Consider the following 27,316-nt stretch of genomic DNA (forward strand, 5'->3'; position numbering starts at 1 on the left):
TAAGACAGGAGATGAGCAGTTTGCATTCAGGTCAGGTTGCAGCGCATCTGATCTCATGTCTGGAGTAAGACAGTGGAAGAGAAGAAGAACAAGTCCAGGGGAAAAAGAAGAACAAGTCCAATTGGACATTTTAGGACTTGTGGAAAGCATGTGAAAAGTAAAAAAAAAGCTGATTTGGGCAATCCTAGAATGGTTCAAAGTCCCAGAAACATGAACAGAATTAGTGCAGGATATGTACAAAAACTGAATGACATGGAAGTACAAACAATGTTGGGTTCAGTCAGGGGTTTCCAGTTGGAATGGGTGTTCAGCAGGGTTCAACTCTGAACCCTCTCCTGTTTCTATTCATGCTGGATTATATGAACAAACAGGTTACAGGGGACAGAGCAACAAAGCTGCACTACTCAGAAATGTGTCACTGCAAGCTGAGTCTGTATAGGATTTTCAGAAAATGATAGGTGTTTCGAATACAAACTTGAAGGCACATAGAATTAAACTGAGTACAGACAAGACAGTTGTCATGGTAGCAAATGGGGGGAATCAGAATAAGCAATAAATTGAGATAGACGGGAAAACAATGGAAGTGTTTAATAGCTTCAAGTATTTGGGAGGTGTGGTTAAGGAGGTGGGAGGTCAAAGCTTGAATCAGAAGAGCTACAACCAAGGGGCAGAAATTGTTATGGGTAGACTGGGTAGTATGTGACAGGAGAATACCAAAGAAACTGCAAAATAAGGTCTACAAAATAGTGGTGTGACCAGTGCTGGTGTACGGCACAGAAACCTGGGCAGTGAAGGCAGAGCTGCTGAGAATGCTAGAGATGAATGAGAAGAAGGGCCTTAGATGGGTAGTAGGATACAGGAGTGGCCTTAGGCCAACTGGTGCCCTATGCAAACAGGTTCCATGGAGCCCCCCACCACACCACCCAGTGCCCCCATCCTGGTCTACTTACACCAAATAAATACTGTAAAAATGCCCCTACTAGAGCGGTACCCTAGCTGACCGCATAGTTGACCTATGCCTAAGGCTGGCTATGGTAGGATATACACAGAAATCAAAGTAGACGCCATTATCGAGAAGGTCAAAGAGAACAGATTACAGTGGGTCAGCCACATGTGCAAGAAAGCAGATGGCAATTGTTAAAGCAGATTTGAGAGAGAAAACAAGATAATAGGAGAAGATGAGGATGCCCAGCTAAGAGATGTTACATGTTAAAAGACTTATGACAGACAGGCATGACTGGCGAAGAAAGTAAGACAGCAGTTCCAAACTGAGAGAGGTGGGGACAGTTGGTGTGATACCCCAAATCCATGTAAAATTAACAAAATGGTTTGATGTTGATGATGATGATAGTTTACTTACCTTCTAGGCTTATTGATGCATATTTTTTAATCATTGTTGTTACATTTCAGCTCCAGTGCAAGCTGACATTGAACAATGACTAATAACCCTTATACTTTTGTTGTTGAATCAACACTATGTAATAAATAGGACGTCTGTTCTTGATTTTCCGTCAAACATTTCTATATGTGACAAGCTATTATTACTAATAAACAAAGAAACAGTCTGGATAAACATTATGTGTTTTCATTTTTTTATTAATCTCACTATTAATAAGCAATTTGTTCTGTTTTCATCTTACTCATATTTTTATGCTTTATTGCTGGCATTTAATTATTTCCCCACTTTTATGGAGACTTTAGCACTTATTGCATTATCCCAATTACTGACCATCATTTTTCTGTAGAACTCTAAACTATGTGATATCCTAGAAATAGAATATTATGACCTTAATCTGGTTACTTCTGTTTTCTGATTTTATCTCACAAAGGAAACGCTGAATTTTAAAGAGCGAGAAGGTACTCATAAAGCTATATATTCATTACTGTCATGGCTGCTGGACAGAGATTTCTTGTACATACAAGACTTTTGGAAGATCACTTTTAAAGATTACAACCTTGAAAGATACCCTAGACTCCAGTCCATTTACAACAGCTTTCCTAAAGGTAGGTTAGCATAAATATTGATCCTTTACAGTGAAAAAAAAAACAACAGAAATGATGTTCTGGAATGCACATTTGTGTGTTTATGGACTTGTCTTTCTTAACAGAAAACCATGATACTTTAATGTTTTAGCCACTTCTGACAGCTCAGGTGTATGGTATTATATGTACCTGACAAATGAGTTACATTTTACCTTTCAACAGTACTACGTTATGTGCAATGGGATAACTGTAACCTTAACTGGTAATATTATTAGCCCTCTGCTTTTTTTCACCAAAACTTAATGGTCATGCATAATGAGTTCTAAAGTGTGTTTTAATTTAGAATAAACTGCCTAACTAACAGTAAGCAAGTCAGAAAAGATGGTTTAATTCAGAAATAAGCATGAGAAAAAAAAAAAAAAATATATATATATATATATATATATATATATATATATATATATATATATATGTGTGTGTGTGTGTGTGTGTGTGTGTGTGTGTGTGTGTGTAGGGAGCATTCCTTCACACTGAACCATCCCAGTCCATGAAACATTACAGATGTCAGTCTGTAAGTAACTTAATTAGATTTGACTCTTTTCCTCCAATTATACTTACATCCTGTCTGCATGACAGCACTCACTGAGTGCAGTAAAACACTTTGCTTGCTTTTTTCTTTTGTAATTTGAAGAGTATGAGTGCATGAAGCAGATAAAACTCCATCCATGCACTACAAAGAGTTATGATCCGGTCTCAAAATCCAAACAAAATCCATCTCTTGAGCTTCGCTCTCAAGGTGAAATTCTTCACATTCATGTCTCAAACATATAATATGGTTACAACTGGAGACCCGATCATAACCCTCTGTTTGGTGCATGCCCAAACTTCAACAAGTCTGGCAGTTAAATCTTTGAGATCTCAGGCTTATATAAACAACTATTTATTTATTTATTTATTTATTTTACATTTTTTGACCGAGATAGTCCGACTGGATACTTGTCCATTTCAGCGGAGGCCTGGGGAGAAAAGCTCCATACATACATACAGAAAACTTGCTACATTAAACAAGTTAAAGCACTGTTACAGATACAATACACAGGATAAAAGTCATTCATTCTGTCATATATAAATCTGATTTGATATAGAGTAACAATTAGAAAACAATGTAGGAGTGGCCAAAAGACCTCTTTAGCACATATTTATATTGCCAGAGTTAGTCAGGATTAGAGCACGGACATAACAATTGCCTTTTAAAGTATTGTTTTAAATTTTTTTTTAATCGGGTTAGAACGGGTTCTGAAATAAGCTCAGCAGTAAGTGAGTTCCATATTTTGCCAACCGAGTTGGCATATAGAGAGTTTCCAGATGAGTTGTTGCTTTTGAGAGTTTGGACTAGTAATTTGTTGGATGAGCAAAGTGTCTTGAGGTTGCTGTAAGGGGTGATCATTTTTGTAAGCACGGGTGTGTTTTCAGGTTGGTAGAGAATTTTATGTGCTACTATTAGCTGATTGTACTGAAGGTGGACAGGCAATTCTAGCCACCCTAGATTATTTAGGTTCAGACAGTGGTGTGTTCTGTATGCTGCTCCAGTGGCAAATCTAGCAATATGATTAAAGCAGCTGGAGAGTTTATTAAGGTCAGACGTACTCAAGTTCGTGAAGAGTGGGGATGCATAAAGGATGGTGGAAAGTAGATGTGTACAGGCAATTACCGTCCTAGCTAGTGGAGTGAGAAAAGGTTTGATCTTGTATAGTGAGCCAAGTTTTTTACTAACTTTTTTAATAGTTTGATTAATATGCATATCAAACTTGAGGTTATTATCAACTGTTACACCTAAGAGTTTGGTATAGGGATCTGGGACAATGACAGTGCCATTGTTAGATTTTATAGTAAAGGTTGGAGCGGAGGCTTTACGACTGGGGGAGAAAAGCAGTAGCTTTGTTTTGTTAGGATTTAATAGGAGACGTCGATTACAGAGCCAATTTTCAACAGTATTAAAAACAGTTTTGGATAGAGTCTGCAGACTTAAAGGGGAGGTGGCAGAGCAAATCAAAGTGGAGTCATCTGCATATTGAATGCAGGTGGCTGTTTGGATGACTGTGTACAGGTCATTAATAAAGATAGAAGATAATAGGGGTCCTAATATAGAGCCCTGAGGGGCCCCAAGAGTGGCAGGTAGAAGGTAAGATAGTTTGTTCTGCCATAGTACAGCCTGTTGTCTACCACTCAGATAAGATTTGAACCATTGGTAGCCTGGACATCTAGGGGAATAGTTTTAAGTGTGTGTATGAGTAGTTAGTTGTTGACCATGTCAAAGGCTTTGGAGAGATCAAGAAAGAGGGCAGAAGAAAGCTTATTGTTGTTTCAGTTTTGATTAATAACATTGGAGAAGGAGAGGAGGGCCATGGTTGTACTGTGGAATGGTCTGAAACCTTGCTGCGAGTTAGCCAGGAGATTGTGCTGAATGAGATGACTCTGGAGTTGTTTATGGATGCACTTCTCCATAATTTTAGCCAGGGGTGACAAAATAGCTATAGGTCTGTACTTTGACAGTTCAGTGGAACTGCCCCTTTTGTGGAGTTGAATAACATGGGATGTCTTCCAGATGGAGGGAATAGTGGCTTCTGATATAGTTCTATTGATTGGGTATGCTAAGGCATCCGCAGCTTTTTGTAGATACTTAGCTGGGAGGAGATCCGCTGCAAGGGTGGTAGGTTTCAGTTTTTTTGATTAGGGCACGGATAAGTGATGTGGAAACGGGTTGAAAGTTAAAGGGGAGTTGAGAACTAGATGTGGTGGCATTAGGACTTGGGCAACTGGGAGATAGTTGATTAGCTAGTGACTGGATATTTTCTGTGAAAAAACTATTAAAGGAATTGGCAATGTCTTCCAAAGGTTTTTGGGTGGTAGCTGAGGGGGTAGGATTTGTGCATTGCCCTGGGTGAATAAGTTTATTTATGCCTGCACAAAACTTTTGCAGATTATTTTTATGCTTCTGTTGTAAATGGCAGTAAAAGTTTTTTGTATCTAGGATGGTAGATTTTTTAGTGTTTTTCCTTAGTTGTCTAAATCTAAGATGATCCAAGGGGGATTTTGTGGTACGCCAAGTGGTCCAAGCTTTGTTTCTCAGTAAGATCTTTTGTCTGGTTTCTTTTGAAAGCCATGGAGCAACTTTTGCTTTGGTTCTTATAGAACGTGCAGGTGCATAGGTATCAAGGATGGCTAGGAATTTGGCTTCTTCTAGTGGTAAATGTTTTAGGACTGCCCATTTACATACTTTCAGTTTATTTTGGAAATTAACGGGGTTAAAGTTTTTGTTCTTTCTAATTGTTTTGTAAGTAGGTTGGTGGGGGATGTCAGTCTTATGCCTGATTATATAGGTAAGAAAATGGTCACATGTCTTCAGGTTGGGTACCGGCCCTATACATGCGGTGATGGCTATTAATGAGTATCCCATCTAGGATACTATCTTTGTTGTTATGTTTACTGATCCTAGTAGGGGAGGATATGATCTGAGTAAATCCGTATAGATTTACATGGATGGTCAGAGATTCTGAGGAACAAATATTCCAGTCGATGCTGAAGTCTCCTAGAACAATGGTTTCTTGAGGGTAGGTATTATACAGCCAAGAGAGGATATCTTTTAGGATGTTTGCATTATTACCTGGGGGAATGTAGACACAGGCTATGTTAATAATTTAGTTTTTATTAATTTGAAGCTTGGTAATGAGAATTTCGGCATTATCAACACAGGGTGGTTGTGTGGAATCAGAGGTCAAATCTAGATTAGTTTTGTATAGTACAGCTACCCCTCCTCCCTTCCTAGTGGTATGGTCTAACTTTAGTATGTTATAACCTGGGGTAAAACCTCATTATCTGCTGTTGATGGTTTTAGCCAGGTTTCAGTAAGACAAAGTATATCTGGGGAATGTGTATCTAAGAATGCATGCAGGTGGTGGACCTTATTATTTAAGCTTCTAATATTTAGGTGACTGACAAGGAGTGCGTTCGAAGGTCTATTTAAAGTTTGTAAGTTAGTGGGAATAATAGAATTGGGGCTAGGATCAACTAGTGAGGTTAGGCCAGGGTTTGGATGAATGTCCCCATCCTTTTTGAGGTTGCCATGTACTCTAATTGTGAGCTTCAGGAATTTAAATATTAGTCTTAGGTAATTCTTGGTTTTGGGTTGATATATCTGGATCTAATGGGTTGGTGGTATTTTGTGTCCAAGGAGTTAGTTGTAAGGGGGATTATTAAGTGGTCTAATTTAATTTGTGTTATTGGAGTGATGGTTTGGCTTCTTGGGTACTGGTAGCCTAGGTAGGACAGATTTTTGTATGTGGTAAGAAGATATGGAATTATCATCAAGGGTAGTAGATTGGTATTAATTTGAAAGGTTTCACAGCCAATAACAGAGACATTGTCTAGATATTAGCTTTGATTTTTGCCCAAGTTGAGTAGAGGGATAATTAGGATAGGTAGGTAGGGAGGGTCCTGATAATACCTGGAGAGTTGTTGACTGGTTCTAAAAAGAGGTGGAGTGGTTTTAGAGCTATACATTTAGGACTAGTAGGGGTGGGTCGGATTGGGGACAAGATGGGGAGCGGAGTGAGCCTGAGCCCAGCAAGGGTGAGTGCAATGGGGCTTAACCTGACCACAAGATCTGTAGGACCTGTATAAACACGCAAGCACAATGAGGCTTTTTTTTAAATACTTTCTTACCCTTGTTTTTGCCTTCAGTATACAATTTTTTACGTAGTATACTGTTAGTAATCACTTTTTGCAGCCTTTTCACACATTAAGCTTTCTTCTACCAATGTACTGCTATTTTTGTAGTTTTAGGGCTGCTTAGAAACTTAGATATATTCACTAGGAAATCCTTAGAGATATAGGAGTAACCCAGTTTAGTATTTTAGGGTTGATTGTGGGGCTTTGACAGATTACTGGTAGTGCTCTAGACCTGGTATGGCTAAACAATGTAGTACATACAGACAGGATAAGGCAATATTAACCTTGGCAGAACATTTTCAGAGTCGAGGGGCAGTGCAGGAAAGTTTCCAGTTTGGTTTCAGCAGGGGAGGTGTCCTTCTAGCGTTCAAGCCTTTCAGGGATCTAGCAGGTAGAGGGGGATAGAACCTGATGCTGAAACTTGAACTATCAAGTTTACAACCTAAAGCAGATGTCTAGCATCAGGGAAGGTCTCTCAATAGATGAAAGTACAGCAATGAAGTTAAGTTATTAAAACTAAATAATCCTAAGTATCATTTTGATGGCCTTATGACCAAATGGTGCAATACTCATTGTAATGTGGGGCTCTGCTTCAGGAGTGGTTTTGAAGCACCATGCCCGGCTCAGCATTCTGGTGTACCCTGAGGATGTAAATGTAGACAGGTATAGCTCTTAACTGTCCAGATTTTCAGACAATGTCCAGATTTTTGCCTCATATTTTTGGTCTCTTCCTCATAAAAATGTGTGATTTTCTAGCAAATTACTGAGGATTGAGGTCACTAAATGATGACATGCATTTGAGTTTTAGACTTAATCAGAAATTGTATGCTAACACAAATCCTGTTATTCTAGCCACTTTATAAGTTTATAAGTGCAGTTGTTAAAATCTGCCCCTATTTTGGGCCTTTATCTCCCACTATTTTAAACTTTTACCAGATTAATTGCCCTAAGAGGTTGAGAGGTATCAGCCAGGACACCCTTGGTAGATAGTAAATCACAGACCTGTTTTAAAACCAGAGGGAAAAAAACAATTCTAAGAACTGTATCAGATCCCCTTAATACAATTCTCCTGGAATTTCCTTGTGATTATGAATCCTTTCTTCAGAAAACCACAAAAACAAAAGGAAATAATGTTGCCACTCTCCAAATCTTCTAAAAGCCCATTATTCTTAAAGGATGAGGCCTGCAGATTTGTCCTCTCTCTTTCAATACCATCCCCTACCTCTTTCCAGCCTGGCCTGCTTCTAAATGTAGAACCATCTGTTATAAACATTTTAATGGCATCAAATAACTATCACAGTACAAAATAATTAAATACAACTAGACTTAGTAATATATGACACTACTCAGTTATGCTAGAGTTTGATTTTGAACTAAAAAAATCTGAGAACATATCTCTATATATTGTAATTGCCTAATCATATAGTTACTAACATTACTTTAATTTTTAACATCTCAGTCTTTTATTTGACTGCTTTTGTTCAAATGTTTCCGCATCTTGAAACTACAAACTTTAAAAAATGTATTTATGCTTAACAGATCATAACAAAAGAGCATTGTACAGTTAGAATAAGTCAGAATGCAGCAACAACAGCTCTCAAATATTTTGAATGTTTATAAATCTTTTAACCCACTGAACCTACTGACTGAAATGTATGAACTGCAGAGTAGTACAACGTCTCTGTATAAGACTGCATAACATTAACATTTATATGGTTGAATAATTGTGTTATAAAATAAATGCATCCTTATGCCTACAATGTGGGTAAAAAGAATCTGTTTTGGATCAGTGCGTCTACTCAATTAACAAACAGAAACAATGCAAATAAATACAACATAACTAATCCTAATAGAAGGAATATTCTTTTTTGACACCATTTGGAAAACATTAATATCAGCCATATAGGCACATGAGCTTTTATATCTAGTATACACAGAAGAGCTCCTTTACATTTTCTGTCTTTTCATTTGCTAAAAACAACAAGGCTTTCTGCTCATTGCCTTGTAAACAAGTTCAGCATACTTTGCACAAAGGATACGTCGAATGGGCTCCGAGCGAAGAGACGGGGACATTCTTACAGACCCACTTCATACCTTATATCTGTAAACTAATAGATTAAAATCATAAAGCTCCAAATGATCACAGTACCTACTGTCATTCTCCTGACCCACTTCAAGTTTTGGATGATGAAATGGGTATAGAAGTTACTAATTTTCATGTACCAACATGTCTCTGTAATAAAAAATATCCTGGATTCAAAGTGAGACAAAATCACTGCAAGGAAGCATTTTTCTCTTTGCGCTGGCCACATCTCTCAGGACATTTACATAATGCCTAGTCCATATTTTTGCTTTATTAAGAGCAAAGGAGAATCATCTTTTCCTACCTGCTTGGCTGCCTACTTATAGCAGAATTCTGGCAGCATTTATTAGATAAATGTTCTCAAGTTTTTGCTTTGTTTCAAACTCTTAAAATCACTGTAAAACTGGGACAAGTCACAGCTAATGCCTACTCAAAAGATTACATTTCCTGGCAGTGTTGATAAGCAGATAACTTTAGAAGGTTTTTCTTCACCTGGATAAATCTTAAAGAGACTGTGGATTTTAAGCAAGCCTTCATGCGAAGGAGGCAGCTACAGCAATGCTTGGGGATTAATGGCATTTTTCACTAGTACACTTCTATTTCCAAGACTGCACATGAAAAAAGCAGTTGGCATTGAGGACTGTTTGGAACCACATCCCTCAGTCTTTCAGTAATATCCTTCCCATTCATCTCTATAGAATATAAGGGGATGAGTTCACCATTAAAATATAATAAGGTCCCCTTTGTGACACTGTTATAAATAAGTCATCACATCCAGTGTCTCAGATTGTGCTAAGGGAGCAGATTTCTGTTCACTGACAGTCCAGGGAAAACAGGTCTCAAAGGCAGTAAAGCAGGTATGTGGAAGGGGAACTGCAATAGTTGCACCATGACCTAGTGTTCATACAGATATGCTGTTATGTGTTTCTTTGGCATGTGATCTCTTGGCTAGCCCTTGATTGCTCATATTAAAGTGAGATCAGTGATTTCTTGAGTTCTCAGAAACAGACCTGGAAAGCAAAGTTTTTTACTCTTTAGATGGAACCAAAGCCTCTCCATCAGGAACCTAGCTCTCAAACAACAGACATGTTATATTTTGCTTGTCTAAGATGATTTCCATGCATTTCCATAACATCTTTTGTACAAAAGGGACTAGTGAAATACAAACAGAACTAGCATACTGATATTGATAGCATCAGACTGGCTAAGAAAGCCACTAATTGTGTTGTTTCTTTAAAGGATTTTTCAATCATCATTAGATCAGTTTTATTAAAGTGTGTAAACTGAGGCACTGTACAAATGAAATGCAAATATACATAAAATTACATAAACATATGAAATAAAATCAAAGTAGAATAAATACAAATAGCAATATCATTCTCTCTATATTTAACGCCTGAAGCCATGACTGATATTTCAAACCAGCGGTGGTGGTGCTGCGGTAGTGTTGTCGCCTCACAGTAAGACGTTGTTCTGTTCGATTCTCAGCTAAAGCATCTTCTGTGTGGAGACATGCGTGAATGGGCGTATCTTCGTTGAAGGTTGTGCGTCAGGCCTGGCAAGTCGGTACGTAAAAATCTACTGCCAATCATTAGCGGACTGGAGTTCCGCTGTGGCGACCCCTAACCAGGAAAAGCCGAAAGATACTACTACTACTACTAACAATACTGTTACAGTCACAACAAAAACAAGCCATGAGCTAAAATAGAATTATTAAAAACTTGGTTGCTAAATAATAAATGCAATTTAAAATTGTCTAGACAGCCCTAGTTCAAATAGTGGCTTTGTATCTGGAATAGCTGGGTGGGAGATGGTGGGAATGAGCAGTATGTCCCTGTGGACATATTCTGGGGGAGGGAATGGTGGTTTCGGTTTGCCGATTTGCACCTGTGTAACTGGAGGTTTGCAGGTCACAAATGTTGTAGATTGGGTGGTGTGGACTTTGTTGATCCAAACATGATGGTGATGGACCTTGTAGACTTGTAGAAGCCCACATACTTATGTGGAAGGGTTTAGAGCAAGAAATCTGGACAAAGTCAGAAATGGCCTAAAAATAAGGACATTTTTTAAATATTGCTCTTACAAACATAGATAGTTGATAGAATGAAAGGCTTTGCATTAGTGTGAATTTTCTGATGGGTAGGAAGTCTGAAACTCAAATGTCTGTCATTATTTTCTGAATTCAGTCGTCAATAACTAGACAGTGATTTGCCAGAAAACCAAAATAAATTTTATGAGGAATAGACAGAAAATATAAGGCAAAAATCTGGACATTCTGCAAAAATCTGGACAGTTGAGAGCTATGGTGTTAGATGCTGATGCTCATGGCTCCTTGAATGACAATCTCTGGAATTTGCCCTCTCCTCATAGGGAACATCTGGGATGGGAAATGCTGTACCGAAATTAATAGATTACAAAGAGGGATGATCCTTGGCAGGCAGTGGGACACCCCCCCCCCCCGCCAAAAAAAGTAGTGCTTAAAATTGTGATCTTAATTTAGCACAAAGATAAAAATATTCACGTTTTCACCATCATATTATGAAAAGAGAATTTGTACTATGAAGCATTATTTCTTGAAAAGAAAAATGATCAGGAGATGAATCAGGGGTCAACATTAGTTCAGTTTCTGTCTTACCACAAATACAATTTGTCTACTTGATTACAAACTCAAACAAATCTTTTGCTCTAATGAACTTTGTTTTAGAGAGTCTGACTGTTGAAATAAGCACTTCAAATCTTATCACAGTGGCAGCTGGCCCCACAGTTTGAAGTCAGTTTAATAAATTATTCAGCACATAGCAGCCAAAAGAAGAATGCTTGATTGTTGCTGTTAATCAGTTTAATGGGCAGAACAGACAGATGATAAGAAAAATGAAGGCAAAGTGAATTAGATGTAATTTCTATCCAGTTCTCTGTTAATCTAGCCCTGATCTCAAATAACCAAATAGCAGAACAGAATAGTCTTTTAAATGCTTCACAAAAACTGGCTGATTCAACATTCACATGAAACATTTTTCAGAAATTTCTTTATCCACTCTCCACAGTATGCTTTCTGAGGAAGACCAGCCAATTAACAAGAAAAACAGACTAGTAAGAAATCTTATTGTGAGGTAAAATTTGATCATTTATTCTATTTATGATGAATTAGGCGAGATCAAATGTTCATAGTCCTTACCCTCTAATCTGAACCAGTCATGCAACTCAAACGTGACCAACACATTTGATTTATATAGGAGGTGATTTGCTGACTGCCTCTATCCATTTGAAACATAGATGCCAGACCCAGTGTAAATTTCCATTTACTCATCCATTGATCCAAGTTGCACTTAAATAAGGCTAGGGAGGAATTCTGCTTCATATGGATGGGGAGTCTGTTCCAGAGAATGAGTATAGGCTGTTGTGTTCTCGGGGTTTGGAGGGACACTGAATTTTAACAAACCATCACTTAATAAAAGGCAATTTGCCTTGGGATAGCTCATAACTCTTACTGGTTTTACTGGGGTTATGAAGCTGATTTTGATTTTGAAGTAGACAGCTTTATGGTTGGACCTTACCAGGGAGGACGAGACATGGTGGGGGTGCAGTATTCTCCCATATTTGTGAGTACGAGGTCCAGTATGTCAGAGCCTCTAGTGGGCATTTTGACTATATGGTCAAGAGTGTTTGTATTTACGAAGTCCAGGAATCTCTGTACCTGTAAATCTGAGGTCATGGACGATTCATAATCTATAGAGGGATAATTCATGGGACTTGGAGGGGGGGATGACCTATAGCTGGCTAGGATAAGATACAGGATTTTGTCTGTGGTGATCTACACAAGGAGGGACTCCAGCACGTCATCCTGTTTGACCACCCTAGAGGTATGCTTGTTACTGATGTATATTGAGACCCTTCTACCTTTAGCCCTTTTCTGTGCAGCTACTGGTCTAAATGTCTGGAAGGCACTGAAACCTTGCACTGCCAAGGTAATCTCTGCTGCTTAAAACAATGTCTCAGTAATTCACAGATGTCTATATTCTCAAGCATGAGGAGGGCACAGAGGGAGTGAAGTTTTTTTATTTAGGCTCCTGAAATTAATCAATAACAGCTTAAGATTCAGTAGACTTGATTGTGCTACGTCAGTAGGTTTGTCAATTTGGGCTGGGGTGCCTTCCGTGCGGAGTCTGCATGTCCTCTCTGTGGTCGCATGGGTTTCCTCCGGGTGCTCCACTTTCCTCCCATATCCCAAAGACATGCTGTAGGTGGATTGGACACTCTAAACTGGCCCTAGGCATGAGTGTGTGCATATGTGTGCCTTCTGTGAAAGGTTGGGTGCCTGGCTGGCAACTCGACACTGTACAACTCCACTGCCAATCATGAGCGAACAGGCGATCCACTGTGGTGATCCCTAACTGGGGAAAGCCGAAAGAAGAAGAAGTAGGTTTGTCAGTTTGGCATTGCATAAAATGGACACTATGAAGATGGATAACGTTTTAGCCTATATTCAAAAGTCCAGAGGGGACAGGTGCACACCATCCTTGGCAAAGCTGCAAATATTGTATCCCCTTAGAATAACACCAGAAAGACATCCAGTTGTTAAAATCAATCGTCTTTTACTCATATTGTGGTATCATTCTACATGCTGGTAATGTGCTGCTCAATGCCAGGCTCATACCAGCCTGAAACACATAGTCTTGAGAGCTCCATAATGTCTCTCTTCATATAGTCCAGGGATTTATGTCTCAGGTCACAGGTCATTTACACCTACATGGAATATGATGGAATCATATGGTACCCATACCTCTCAACCTCTTAATGCAAAAAATCTGGACAAAGCTTGACAAAATGGGGGTACAAATATGGACATATTTTAAATATTGCTCTTATAAACTTAGAAAGTTGCTAGAGTAACAGGATTTGTTTTAATATACATTTTCTGAAGGATTTGAAGTCTGAAACTCAAATGTATGTCATTATTTAGTGACTTCAATCCTGAGATCATCCCAGTGATTTGCCAGGAGAAAAGAGGAACAGGCCAAAAATATGAGCCACAAATCTGGACATTCTGTGAAAATCTGTACTGTGGTGTAATGACTTGAGTGCATGCATGATTTGGTGATCTTGGCGCCAGATAATCAACTAACCCAGCTTCTCCTTGCTCAGCCTGTTTAGAGGAGCATCAGTATACCTTACAATGGAGTGACTGTATGTGCGGTGTTATGTGTTTCTTCTGAGCATTTTTGGGATTGTTGAGGCATAGCTTTGCCAACAGGTGGTCTAGATGATTTTTGTTGCTTAGGAAAATTGCTTTTAAGTGCTTCAGCATATATTATTCTGTGTATGCGTTATGTGCTATGTGAGGTGGGTATGATGTATATGGTCAGCTCACAGCATAAACCACTCGTTGCCACAATCAGCAGCAACCAATGGTCAAAGAAGGCTGTAAGGTCAAGAGATACCACTTGAAGACCTAGAAGTTGACTGGAGAGAAAACATAATATTTCAAGGAATTACTTAGGGGTCTAGCACCTCAAGAAGGAAAGAAAATAGGTAGAGATGAAGAAGAATGTCAGTACCTCAAAATAGCATGTGCACTGACTACAGAACAGATATTGTCCGGGCCAGGTATGGAAATAAAATACATAAAGAAAGTTGGTGGTGGAATGCAGAATTCCAGGAAGTCATCAAAAGAAAGAAGGACTACAGGAAAAAGTAGGCAATAGAAAAGACAGACCAAGCTAGGAAGGAATACTGGATGGCTAACAAAGAGGCTAAGAGAGGAGTTTCAATAGCAAAGACCAAGGCATCAGAGGAACTCTACCAGCTTTTTAAAAGTGACTCAGCAGATGACAGAAAGAAACTATATCAGGCTGCAAGGTAAAGACAGAAAGATAAACATGATATTTACAGTCGATACCCTTAATAAGGGATGCCAACAAAATCCTGCTCACTCGTCAACAGCACATCAAAGCAGATGGAAGGAGCTCTCCCAGCAGTTTTTGAATGAAGAAAAAACCCAGAGAAGCTGTACTGCCCCAGACGCAGCCTACAATGAAAGAAGAGGAATTGTCCACCATATAAGAAGTATGAACAGCACTATGAAAAATGAAGTCAGTGAAAGCAGCAGACTCATATGAGGTCCAATCATATATGAGAAAGATGATGGGAAAGATGGGGAGAAATGGCTCCTGAGGATACTCGTAGGATGGAGAGAAAGGTGTACCCCAGATGACTGGAGAATAGGCATACTAGTGCCAGTGGAAGCTAGATATGAGGAAAAGTCCACCCGGAGAAAGCATATGGCATGGTCCCAAGAAAGCTGATTTGGGCAGTCCTGTGGTGTTTCAAAGTCCTAGAAATATTGATAGAAGTAGTACAAGCTATGTACAAGGACCCAATGACTCAAGTACGAACAATGTTAGATCTCGCATCAGGGTTCAACTTTGAGGCCACTGCTGTTCATACTGGTGATGGTCTACATTATCAAACAGGTTGGAGGAGACAGATCAACAAAGTTGTTGTATGTAGACAATGTGGTATTACAGGCAGACTTTCAGTAAGAACTTCAGCAAATGATACAGCAATAGAATGCAAAACTGAATGTACATGGGATAAAACTATCTACAGATAAGACAATTGTCATAGCAGCAAATAGGGGATTAGAAGAAGCTGACAATTGAGATGGAAGGGAAAATAGTGGAACAGGTTAACAGCTTCAATTATCTGGGAGGGCTGGTTGAGGAGAAGTGAAGTCTGAATGAGGAAGTCAAAGCTAGAATCAGAGGGGCTGCAGCCAACTAGCACAGAGTGTCAGGTGTAGTATATGACAAAATGATGCCAAAGAAGCTGAAAAGTAAGGTGTACAAGACAGTGGTGCAACCAGTGCTACTGTATGATACAGATACTTGGGCAATAAAGGCAGATCAGTTTAGGAAGCTTGATATGCCTGAGATGGGTGATAGGATACACAATGTTGGACAGATGAAGAAATGCAGACATAAGAGCAGAAGCCAAAGTAGCTCTAATTACAGATAAAGTCAAAGAGAACAGTTTACTGTTGTTTGGGCACATGTGCAGAAAAGCAGAAGACAGTCAGGTGAAGAAAATTTGGGACAGACAGAAAGAGGGCAAGAGGGAACTTGGGTGTCCAGTAGAGGTAGACGGATTGTGACAAAGTAGACTTGTGACAGTCAGGCATGAGTGTTGAAGAAAGTAGAAGAGTGGCATTGAATACAGAAAGATGGTGACAACTGGCACAACACCCCAACATCATGTAGAAAATTAGGAAAAGGGGTTGATGATGATGATAAAGATAAAGATGGTGATGGTAGAGCTGAGTAAGAGAGAGAGGGGGCACAGAGAAGGAGACAGAGAAGGCATTGTAGCAGTGAGTGTGATAATAGGAGGTACTGCCAGCCATGCTAGGAGAAGTAGCGTAGTGGATGTATAATGTATGCCAGTGCAGCTAGTTAACCGGGCTGCGTCCTACATGAACTCCAAGAAGAGCTAAACCCAAACATAAAACTACTGTTCAATCTCAGCCTTACTACAGGATATGTGCCCAAAGAGTGGCATACAGGAACAGTGGTCCCTCTCCATAAAGGTGGTGCCTCAATGGATCCTGGAAACTATCGCCCCATAAGCCTGACTAGCTTGGTCTGCAAAGCTATTGAAAGGATCATCATGGACCTCATAAATAAAGATATTGGGGTCCTACAGACACTGGATCCTACTCAGTTCGACTTTGTTAAGGGCAGATCCTGCCTCTTAAACCTGGTTGATTTCTTTGAAACAGTCACCAAGGCCATTGACGATGGGAAGGTGGTCCACACAGCCTACCTGGACCTCGCAAAAGCCTTCGACACACTACCCCACTCGGGCATTATAGATAAGCTCACCAGCTTAAATATAAACCCCTATGTCACTAGATGGATTGCAAACTGGCTCAAGGACAGAACCCACATGGTTAGAATTGCTGGAGCCATGTCAGACTCCAAACCAGTTACAAGTGGTGTCCCACAAGGCTCAGTCCTGGGACCTCTCTTGTTCGGTATATATTTCTCAGAGGTACAGGCCAACATGGAAGGACTGTGGCTGACCAAGTTCGCAGATGACTGCAAACTGGGCGCCATAATCGACTCTCCAGCCAACACAAGCATCCTCCAAAAGGGCCTCATAGAAACAGACAACTGGTGCCAGAGCCATGGCCTCAAGCTAAATGCCAAAAGTGTATAGTCATCCCCTTTGGCAAAAACAAAGTGCCCACAAATTGCCACATAGGTGGTAATCCATTAAGTACAGAAGAAGTAATTAGGGACCTGGGGACCCAAGTTGATAGTAATCTCTCATTTGACAACCACATGGCCAAAGTGGTTAGAAAAACATTTTATATTGCCCACCTATTCATGAAGGGATTCACATCTAGATCAGGGAGGTCATCGTGCCTCTTTACTCATCCCTCATCAGGCCCATAATTGAGTACAATGCCCCTTTTGGGATGTACCTTACCAGACACCTGCAGCAACTGGAAAGACCCCAAAAGTACCTCACCAAGAGGATCAAAGGGCTCAAACAGATGCCATATGCTGCCCGGTTAAAGAAACTCCAGCTCTAGTCAGTGGCATACAGCCTGTTCAGAGGCGATCTGTGCCTGACGTATAAAGCCATGTCCAACCCGGAATTAATGGACATGCTGCACCTCAGAAAATCCAAATCCCATCAAGCTACGTGCTCGAGAGACTTGAACCTCAGCACTGAAATAAATAGGACATGCTGGAGGGACAGATTCATAACCCAGAGGCTCCCTTCACTGTGGAATAAAATCCCAGTCCAGGTTAGGCAAAGTCCCTCATTGACTCTCTTCAAGAGGAATCTTGATGAGTGGATGGGAGATCATAAGTTTACCCCGGGTATCACTTCTGTGTCACTGTTAGACAGAGGCACAATATACTAACCTCGAAAAAGGGCATAGCAAAATAAATTTAAAATGGGTGGCAAAAGCCAAACACATTCTGGCTAGGCTTATAAATGCCCTAGGGCAGATAGCCTAGTATGAACCTATGAACCTATGAAACGTTTGTAAATAATTATATGTAATTTGTATATCAAACTGATTTGTACAGATGCTTATGCTGAAAATGTATTGGTGAGGTTTGCTTGTGTTAAAATGTATCAACAATGTGGCCTGCTGGAAGAAAAAGAAAAGTACATGCATTATTCCAACTGAATTAAATGTATTCATTGTAACAGCATATACTGGAATGGAAGAGGTTAATTCACCTGACTTTGAAAAATAATCTTGAAATTAAATTATTTTACGGGTTAAGCCATAAATATGTTATCCCACAGTTTTGAAGGGAGCCAGAGACGCAATGCCTGTACTAAAGAATAAGGTGTAGCTCCTGTAGGAAGAGTGGAATGGTTTTATGGTTTTATGACTTACAGCAGCTGCACTACATCTGAGCAAACTCTATCTGTGTGTATGGTAACACATAGGTGCTAAAATCCTGTCAGCTTCAAGTGATAGAGATAGTGTGGGGAACAGAGTCAGATGACCAGATGTATATGATGTCATTCTGTACAGAAATAATATTTTACTGTTAGAGGAGACTCAAGTCTCAGGGGCATCTGTATTCTGTCTTGGATCTGACAAGAAGGACCACTCACACCCCCCCCCCCCACATTATCTTGCCTTGCTCTATTCAGTACTTAGTAGGAACAGTTATTCTTTTAGTCAATCAGGAATAGATAGTGAGGCTAGCTAAGTACAGTTTTTCTATAACTGTGTGAAATTTTCCATCAGTGTTATTTCAAATATCACCTGTGTCCGAAACTCTGGTGTTTACTTTAAATAGATATTTAGCATTTTCTTGTTCATTTATTATTTATTATTAAATATATTTAAACTTTTCATTGTGGCTGGTCCTTTTTTGAAAATATTTAAAGTTGAGAGTATTTGCATATATTTATTTGGTGATAACTGTGGCCATTCCTGAAAGCCTTACTGTTGGTCAATATTATCATTTGTATTAATATTAATTTCTCTCAGTATAATTGGGTGCAGTTGTAAGAGCCTTAACGTAGCTGTCAGGGGGCCTGGTGGCAGTGGTAACTACCTTAAAGTTTGGGTAGAAGGGGAGACAGCAGGTGGATCTGTGCCAGCCTTTCCTAGATGTGTGTGTGTGTGTGTGTGTGTGTGTGTGTGTGTGTGTGTGTGTGTGTGTGTGTGTGTGTGTGTGTATGTGTGTAAATCATATCTTAAAGAGTATGTGTGTGTGTGTGTGTGTGTGTGTGTGTGTGTGTGTGTGTGTGTGTGTGTGTGTGTGTGTGTATTAGCTGCTTGGAGCAGGGACACAAAACACTGGTTTCATAGGGAGGGTTTGGGAGGACTTAGCTTGGAACTCCAGCTAAGGACTCAACTATAAACTGTGCTAGTGGGGAGTCTAATTGGGAGTCTGGACAAATATAGAGAGGAACCAAACCCTGGACTGAGTGTGTCCCCTGGGTGCTCTTAAGGGAAATTGTGCTTGATGCAGAGAGGTCTGCGTATGGAAATACTGAGTGTATCCATTTGTATTCCAAGTGAAAGTCCCTCTCCAGTGTCAGTGGGGAGGATTCAGGCTCCTTGATTACTTGCCCAGAGTGGGGACATCACAGTGAATATACCCTCCCAGCTTCACCCTGACCTACCTTGATCTGTACATAGTTGACATATTTTCCTATCTTATTGGAGACATGTTTGTTTTTCTGCTAGCTGTACTTTATGCATTTTATTGTGGTTATAAGTTGTCTGCCACAGCTGCATGCTATTTCAGTATGTCAGCAGTTCTTCCTAGTGGAATGTTGTTCATTGCTAGAAAAACTAGAGAGCATAAGCAGCTGTTGATGTGTAAAAATTCTGGCAAAGGACCAATGTCAAAGGCACCCTGGATGGTACTGGAGAAGGTTAATGTGTATAAACACAGGCAGCAAATGTCAAACCAAATGGAGATATCAGGACCTGCAAATACAGTAACACCAGAGTATGCAAACTGATTAATTAGCATAGTGGGTTACTGCTACTGTGTTCTGTGTCAACGGTTAAGAGTTTGAAACCTTTCAGGTTACAAAACCAAACCCTTTATGATACCTGGAACTGGGGAGCAGGTAACCACTACTTGATTCCAATATATTCCTATCAGCAGATATATTTTTTAAATGTTGGAGTCATTTTAGGTGATTTTACAAATTTAAAAATGACAAGCAGCTGTTCAGTTAGCGTTAATGATATAAGCCAGATCTGTAATGGCAATGCAGTATGTTGTCAAACAGGACATTATAAACATTACATGTTTATAATCAGCATTGACAATGATGCCAAATGTACCGAATTTGTCCTGTAAGAACATGAACTGACATGAATCTAGAACTGAAGTCATTCCATTGCATGGAGTAATATCCCAAAACATATGTTTCAGGCCTGCATTGATAGTGAAACAGGCAGTACCTTTGTCATCATTCGTCTGGCAGGAATCTATTGCAGCAGAGAATAAAAAGTATTGCAGGGTACTATAAGTTATGTATGAAGAAGTTTAAAAATGAAATAACTTTTTTGTACATCATCTATAAAACAGAATATTCTAGTACAGTTTCAATGGTTAAAGGTGGCAATCATGTAAGAAGCGTGATAATGGGGTGGGACATAAAGGGACAACATAGGCTCATAAATTATTGGCTTTCAGGAAGTCTGATTTGTATTACCCTGTATTGGAATTTTGAAATATAATGATGGTTTTAAGTCAATATCTTGTGAAACATAGAAGTTATGATGTCTTTGAGGGTGGGATGGGTGGCATGAGACCCTCATGTGTAGTTTTTAAAGGTTTGATGACATCTAGTGGCCAAACTGGTATAAGGTTGAAATACAGTGGCTTTTTTTGAAATACTGTGTCTTGATCTTTATTCTTTTATATACTGCTACTGTTATTCTTAAATTTTACGTTATTTGTAGTATTATACATTAAGAATTATGTATGAATTTTGTTATTTTATATGTATGTTCAGTAAGGTCTAGCAAATTATAATGTTACATTAATTTATATAAAAGAAGCAATATTTATGTCTCTAATCTATACTTTGAAAAAACAAAATATGCAGGTAAAACCAGAAAGTTTGACTTGAATCCTACTATCACAAATTAACAAGAAAAAAAGAAAAGTAAGGGGACTGTTTATTACCCTATGAAGCTGCTTTTTTGTTTGTCATGGTGCTGTTTAGAATGTGTGCTGCCCCTTTTATTGGCTTCCAGTCATTGTCCAGAAGAGTAGGTGGATATGAAAATATTTTTAAATAAGACAGTAGCATAGATAGAAGCATTTGTTTCTTTAAGTTAGTGACTGCTGATGTTGAAATTTTTGATACTAGAAATATTTGTAATACAAGCACTTAGTGTCCAGTGAAGTGCTGAAAGAAAGAAATGACAAAACAAAACTGAGTAAGCAATATAATTTATACTGCCAAAAAGCTAAGAACGATTTTCTAGCATTTACATTCTTTATTTGCTTATGAAGTTGTACAAATGGATCCATATCACTGTCATATGTGAGAAACAGAAATTATAATTTCTTCCCCTGTGCACTTCAGCAATGCGTGCTAACCCTGTACCCAATCCTATTCATGCCTCTAAACCTAATGTACATTCTAAATTAGAAAAGCACATCCACTACAAAAGACAGCTTAGCTGCTCACCATGCTCACACACATGCAAACACACACACACACACACACACACACACACACACACACACACACACACACACACACACACACACACACACACCTACTATACATCCCACTTACCTATTTTGATGAAACACACATCTGACAAAACGTCCATTCAACAAACTTAATGTTTGACCAAACTGCCCTGCACTTTCACCTGTCGACCAAAGCTATGATGGACCAAACACACAACACTCGTGTGTGTGTGTGTGTGTGTGTGTGTGTGTGTGTGTGTGTGTGTGTGTGTGTGTGTGTATATATATATATATATATATATATATGTGTGTGTGTGTGTGTGTGTGTGTGTGTGTGTGTGTGTGTATATATATATATATATATATATATATATATATATATATATATATATATATATATATACACACACACACACACACACACACATATATATATATATATATATATATATATATATATATATATACACACATATGTAACAAAAGGAAATACTGCTAGCCCAGCTATCTGGAATTTTGTAAGTAACTGTGTGTCATTTGTGAATGTCAACATGTCATGTAAGATGCTTGTTTTGCAGATGTATTAGAACTGTATGTCATATTGTACAGACGTGTGCTGAAGAGATATTTTGTAAAGTGCTGAGCAGAAATGTATATACACTATTGTAACTGTTTATTGCATATATTTTTAACAATAGAAAGTGCAACACAAGAAGTTAACTTCAGAAGAATAGTTGAGATTGAGTTACTTAATGGTTGGGCCATAAAAAAGAGATGTTATCTTTTAGTTTCAGTGCAACAGGAAACAATGTCTAGAAGTAGAAGTTTTTTGTATTGTCTTTAAATGTGGAGGAATGTAAATTATTTTACAACTTCCACCATTTGCCAAAAGATGTAAGAAGAGCCCTTGTTTATGTATCTTCACAGGTAGATGCTGTTGTTTTTGAGCCTGGGAGCTGAAGTCAGATGACAAGAAATTATATCCTTCTGCAAGAATCCCAGCAGTAATGTTTGGGATATTAATTTAAGAACTCTCTGAGAGGGACTGAGCATTCTGTATTTTGTCTTTGACCTGACAAGAAGACTCATTCACTACACTTGCCTTGCTCTATAAATAAGTTAACTAGGGTATAGTAATTCTCATAGACTCAGTCAGGAATATAGCAAAGTATAGCATAGATGATTTCTGTATTTATTTGAGACTGTCCTGCAATGTTGTTTTAAGTATTTCGTGTGTTTTTAAACTCTGATATAACTGTGATTATTTACTGAGTATTTTCTTGTTCTTTTATTATTTATTATTAAATATATTTAAACCTATCATTGTGGCTGATATTTGTGAGACATACTGAAGTTCTGAGAGTACTTGCATATTTATTTGATGACACTGTGGACCACTCCTAATAGCCTTGCTCTTGGTCAAACTACCATTTGTATTGATAGTAACATTACACAGTAAGGTTGGGCACCCTTTGTTAAGGGCCTTAAAGTAGCTGATAAGGAGTGACTGGTGGCAATAATAACTACCTTATAGTCTGGGCAGAAGGGAGTATAGCTAGTAAACCTGTGCCAGCCTTTCCCAGGTGTGTGTGTGTGTGTGTGTGTGTGTGTGTGTGTGTGTGTGTGTGTGTGTGTGTGTGTGTGTGTGTGTGTGTGTGTGTGTGTGTGTGTGTGTGTGTGTGTGTGTGTGTGTGTGTGTGTGTGTGTGTGTGTGTGTGTGTGTGTGTGTGCGAGTGTGTGTCAGCTACTTGGACAGGAACACAAAGCACTGGTTGAACAGAGAGGGTGCTGGAAGCCTTGGCTTGGTCACTCAGCTAAGATCTCAACTCTATACCTGTGCCAGTGGGGAGTCTTACTGGGACTCTGGAGAAGGAGAGAGAAACCAGCCCTAGACTGACTGTGGTCTCTGTGTGCTCTTAAGGGAAACTGCACTTGATGCAGAGAGCTGCTTCTGGACATATTGTGTGTGTGTGTATATATATATATATATATATATATATATATATATATATATATATATATATATATATTTATCTATATAGGACCGCTACAGCATACTGAAAGCCCAAAATACTGAAGACCAAAATCCTGAGACCAAAATCCTGAAAACTCAAAATCCTGAAAACACACTGGATACCAACTCTTACTATATTCCAGCAGAAGTACCTCCAGAAACATATTACCCTTCAACCTATACGTGGGGGGGGGCAAGCCCCTCTGCACCCCCACACTCCCTGTTACTTAAATATAAGAACTCCGAGATTGCACTTCAGTGCACTAAGTGAATCTCAGAGTTGATATATTTAAGCAGTATATATATATATAAATATATATATATATATATATATATATATATATATATATATATATATACACACACACACACACACACACACACACACACACACACACACACACACACACACACACACACACACACACACACACTAACATCTTGTGTTGTAGAGAATAGATTTACCTTCAGCTGGTCGACTAACACAAATGTTAACATCCTGAAAGAAAACCATTCCACATTGAAAATGGAAACATTGACTTCCTAGTATGCATGTGAGAGGTTGCTTCTTAGGGCACACAAATATTACTAAAAAAAAAAAAAAACATGAGCAACATCACTTCCATGTGGGGACTGCACCCTCCACACCCCCTGCTAATTATATATACCAACTCTGACATCACACAATCCCTGGGAAAAGGGAATATTTCCCATGCCCAGGGATTATCTCTCACACACCTGTAGACTATTTGTATAGTTGACCAAATTCCGTCAATTAAACAGGCAGCCAAACTCCCTGTTGACCAAACCTGTGGAACCCAGAGAATATGATATATGGCTTTAAGTTTGTATTGTGTCTGTCCAATTGTGTTATTGAAAACAATAATTGCCATTTGAGCATGTATTAAGATGGTCCCTGGAAGGCTAAAGAAAGCAAGTATGTTCCTCAAGTCAGAGGTTCCAACTATTTTTCCTAAGATTCAATGGCCCATTTGGGATCTATGGTGGGTGTAGCCTAAGGCAGGTTTAAGTAGCTGAAAAGAAGACTTGCCAATACCTGCTGCTTTGACTTTTAATTTGTAGTCTGTTCTTAGAAAGAATGTGTGGGAGAGACCCTGTTTGGTAGAGATATGTCTGCGGATTGTGAATTTACTAACTCCGAGCCCCATACCTCAAAAAAGTGGAGAACATGGTGTATCACAACCTCAGATTTAATATAACATTCCCCTTGCACTTTTAATTTTACTATTTTGAGGATCACACATTCCTTAAAATTTCAGCAGGCAGCTGTTCTTGGTCCTCAGGTTTCAAAAACACTTGTTTGCTTAAAATAGAGCTTGTCAGTGTTTGTAGGAGGCCACATTAACAATCAAGTCTGGCTTTTCTGAAATGAGTAATTAAAGAAAATGAATGCATTCATTGAGGCCTTTCTATAACACAAAATTAACAGATGTTTATGAATGCTTACCAACCTTTATATCAAAATTTTTCTGGTATGCTTTCTGAAACTCTGAAGAATTTAGAAACCAAAATTAAAGCTATAACTTTTGACAAGTTTAACCACTATGAAAATGATTATGTCAACAACTGCATATTCAGTTAGCAACACAAAGCTTTTAGGAATAGTAATTAATGAAAGACTTACTTCTTGGGGCAGCAGTAGAGATGTTTAATGCAGAAGCAAACAGTACAATATAATTTAATTGTACTGCATCCTCCAAATTTAAAAGAGTTCTTCTGAGTCAGAAGACTGTATTGTGTTAGTGCTAGGGTATGATGCACTTTGTCTAAAGTTAACTATCCACTTGCTAAAAAACATTAAAACCAGTACAAAAGAGGAGGATCTAAACACAGACAAATGTCCAACAAGGTGCCTGTAGCTCAAGGGAAAGGACTTAACACAGTTTAGACACTATAAATGGAATTCATTTGTCTAATAGAATACTAATTGAGGATGACATTTTTGTTTAATGAAAAGGACTTTCTTTCATCCCAGCAGTATTATAATTGATTTTATGTGACTGTGGACATGGGAGTTTTGCAAAAACTGAATTTTTCTTGTAGAAATGATGTGTTTACTGAAACTACGTCAAATTCCACTTTTGTCACAGTATTGTACAGTGTAAAACAAACATCTGAGAACGCTGTTTTAGTGGATTTTGAGAAGAATCACCATTTGTTTTTTAACAGTAAAATTTTAGCTTGAAACAAAATAGAAAGTGGCCTTATATACTCTTAAGACAGGCACCATTGTACTTAATAAGGAGGGCAAAGGTGTGGCAGTTGTAGTTTATAATACAGAAGGCTGTTTGAAAGGCTTTAAACACACACATTTCAGATGTTAATTTTATGTTCCAATGAAAATGCAACAGATAGATGCAAGTATTAACTGCATTCATTTTGTAAGACTCCTTTGAGAATGGTACCATTAGCTTACAGACATCTGGATTTTTTGAAAGCCGATGCATCTGTGGGTAGCACGCTGGTATAATTGTTAGCACTGCTGCCTCACAGTATTGGGTTCTGCAGTTTGATTTCCAGCTGGGCTTCTTCCATTCTGGAGTCTTTATATCCTCCCTGTATCCATGTAAGCTTTTGCCTGGTCTTTGAGTTCTTGTATACATCCTTTGATGGGCTGGTGTCCCACTCAGGGCTAGTAGCTCTGCCTTGTGCCCCACAGTGCTTGCTGGGTTAGGTGGCAGCACTCTGCAACCTTGATTTAGATAGAATGGGAATGAATCAATGAATGAATGACTGAATGATGTACATTTCCCCCTCCAGGTATCTGTTGATGAAAATACACAAATCCCTAGTTTGTGCTGCTGCTGTTACACCTATGATTTCAGGAAATGAAAGTTTAACAGAACAGTTATTCATTTAATTTATCTTAATGAATACCTAAGGCTATTACTTAAGTCAGATCGCTTTTGCATGATACAACGTGGCTGCTACAAATTTTGCATAAAATTCAGCTGTGTATAATATTCAGTAATCATAACTTCAAGACAATTTTATCTAAAAGCTTTGTGAAAGGGCATTTTGCTTGTGGCCACTGCAGAATTTGTAATATCATGAAACAGCTAACAAAGTTTTGGCTTTGTTCAAAAGACACAGGCTCTGTCATACAGCACTTTACTGTCAGCATCAATTTATTTATCATGCTTTTTGTACATATGGCAGCTACTGTGCTGGCAAACAACCAAACAAACCATTTAAAATCATATTATACAACAACCCCCCCATTGATATTCCAAAACGTGCACGCTAATTGGCAAGCGTGCACGGTGTAAATCAGAGTTATAGTAATGGAAAAAGGTCTGGTCGCCCGGACTTTTTCCATTAGTATAACTCCGTTGCTTTTTTTAAAGTTGTCTCGCTATGTTAAACCCATTTAACATAGCGAGACACTTTAAAAAGCAATGGAGATCTTGCTTTCTTCGTTGCTTTTTTCAAAACTGTCTCGCTATGTTAAATGGGTTTAACCTAGTGAGATAGCTTTAAAAAAAGCAAAGGAGATTCTCCGTTGCTTTTTTTAAAGCTGTCTCCCTATGTTAAACTTGTTTAACATAGCGAGACAGGCTGTAAAAAGCAACGGATATCTTGCTTTCTCCGTTGCATTTGCCCACAGCTCTGATGTACTGCGTAAATATACGCATGCGCAGTACATCAGAACTGCCACAGAATACCCAGACAGCTGTGGAAGGGCAGCAAGGAGGCATTATACAATGCCATTATTTAAGAAAAGTTATTATTTTTTTCTTAAATAATGTCATTGCATAATAGCAATAACTCACT

The 27,316-nt window shown here is 38.7% G+C and overlaps 1 protein-coding gene across 1 annotated transcript in view; it reads left to right on the forward strand.

Annotated features, from left to right (window-relative positions):
• LOC122801319 (autoimmune regulator-like) overlaps nucleotides 1-27,316 on the forward strand; it is a 452,484-nt gene that overhangs the window by 42,504 nt on the left and 382,664 nt on the right. The window contains exon 2 of the mRNA XM_044070862.1: nucleotides 1,830-2,004. Within this exon, the coding sequence (XP_043926797.1) occupies nucleotides 1,830-2,004 (175 nt within the window). The remainder of the gene's footprint in view (nucleotides 1-1,829; nucleotides 2,005-27,316) is intronic.

Source organism: Protopterus annectens, chromosome 4.part1 (assembly GCF_019279795.1).
Source record: "Protopterus annectens isolate FY-2018-M chromosome 4.part1, PAN1.0, whole genome shotgun sequence".
In the NCBI taxonomy this organism is placed as follows: Eukaryota; Metazoa; Chordata; order Ceratodontiformes; family Protopteridae; genus Protopterus; species Protopterus annectens.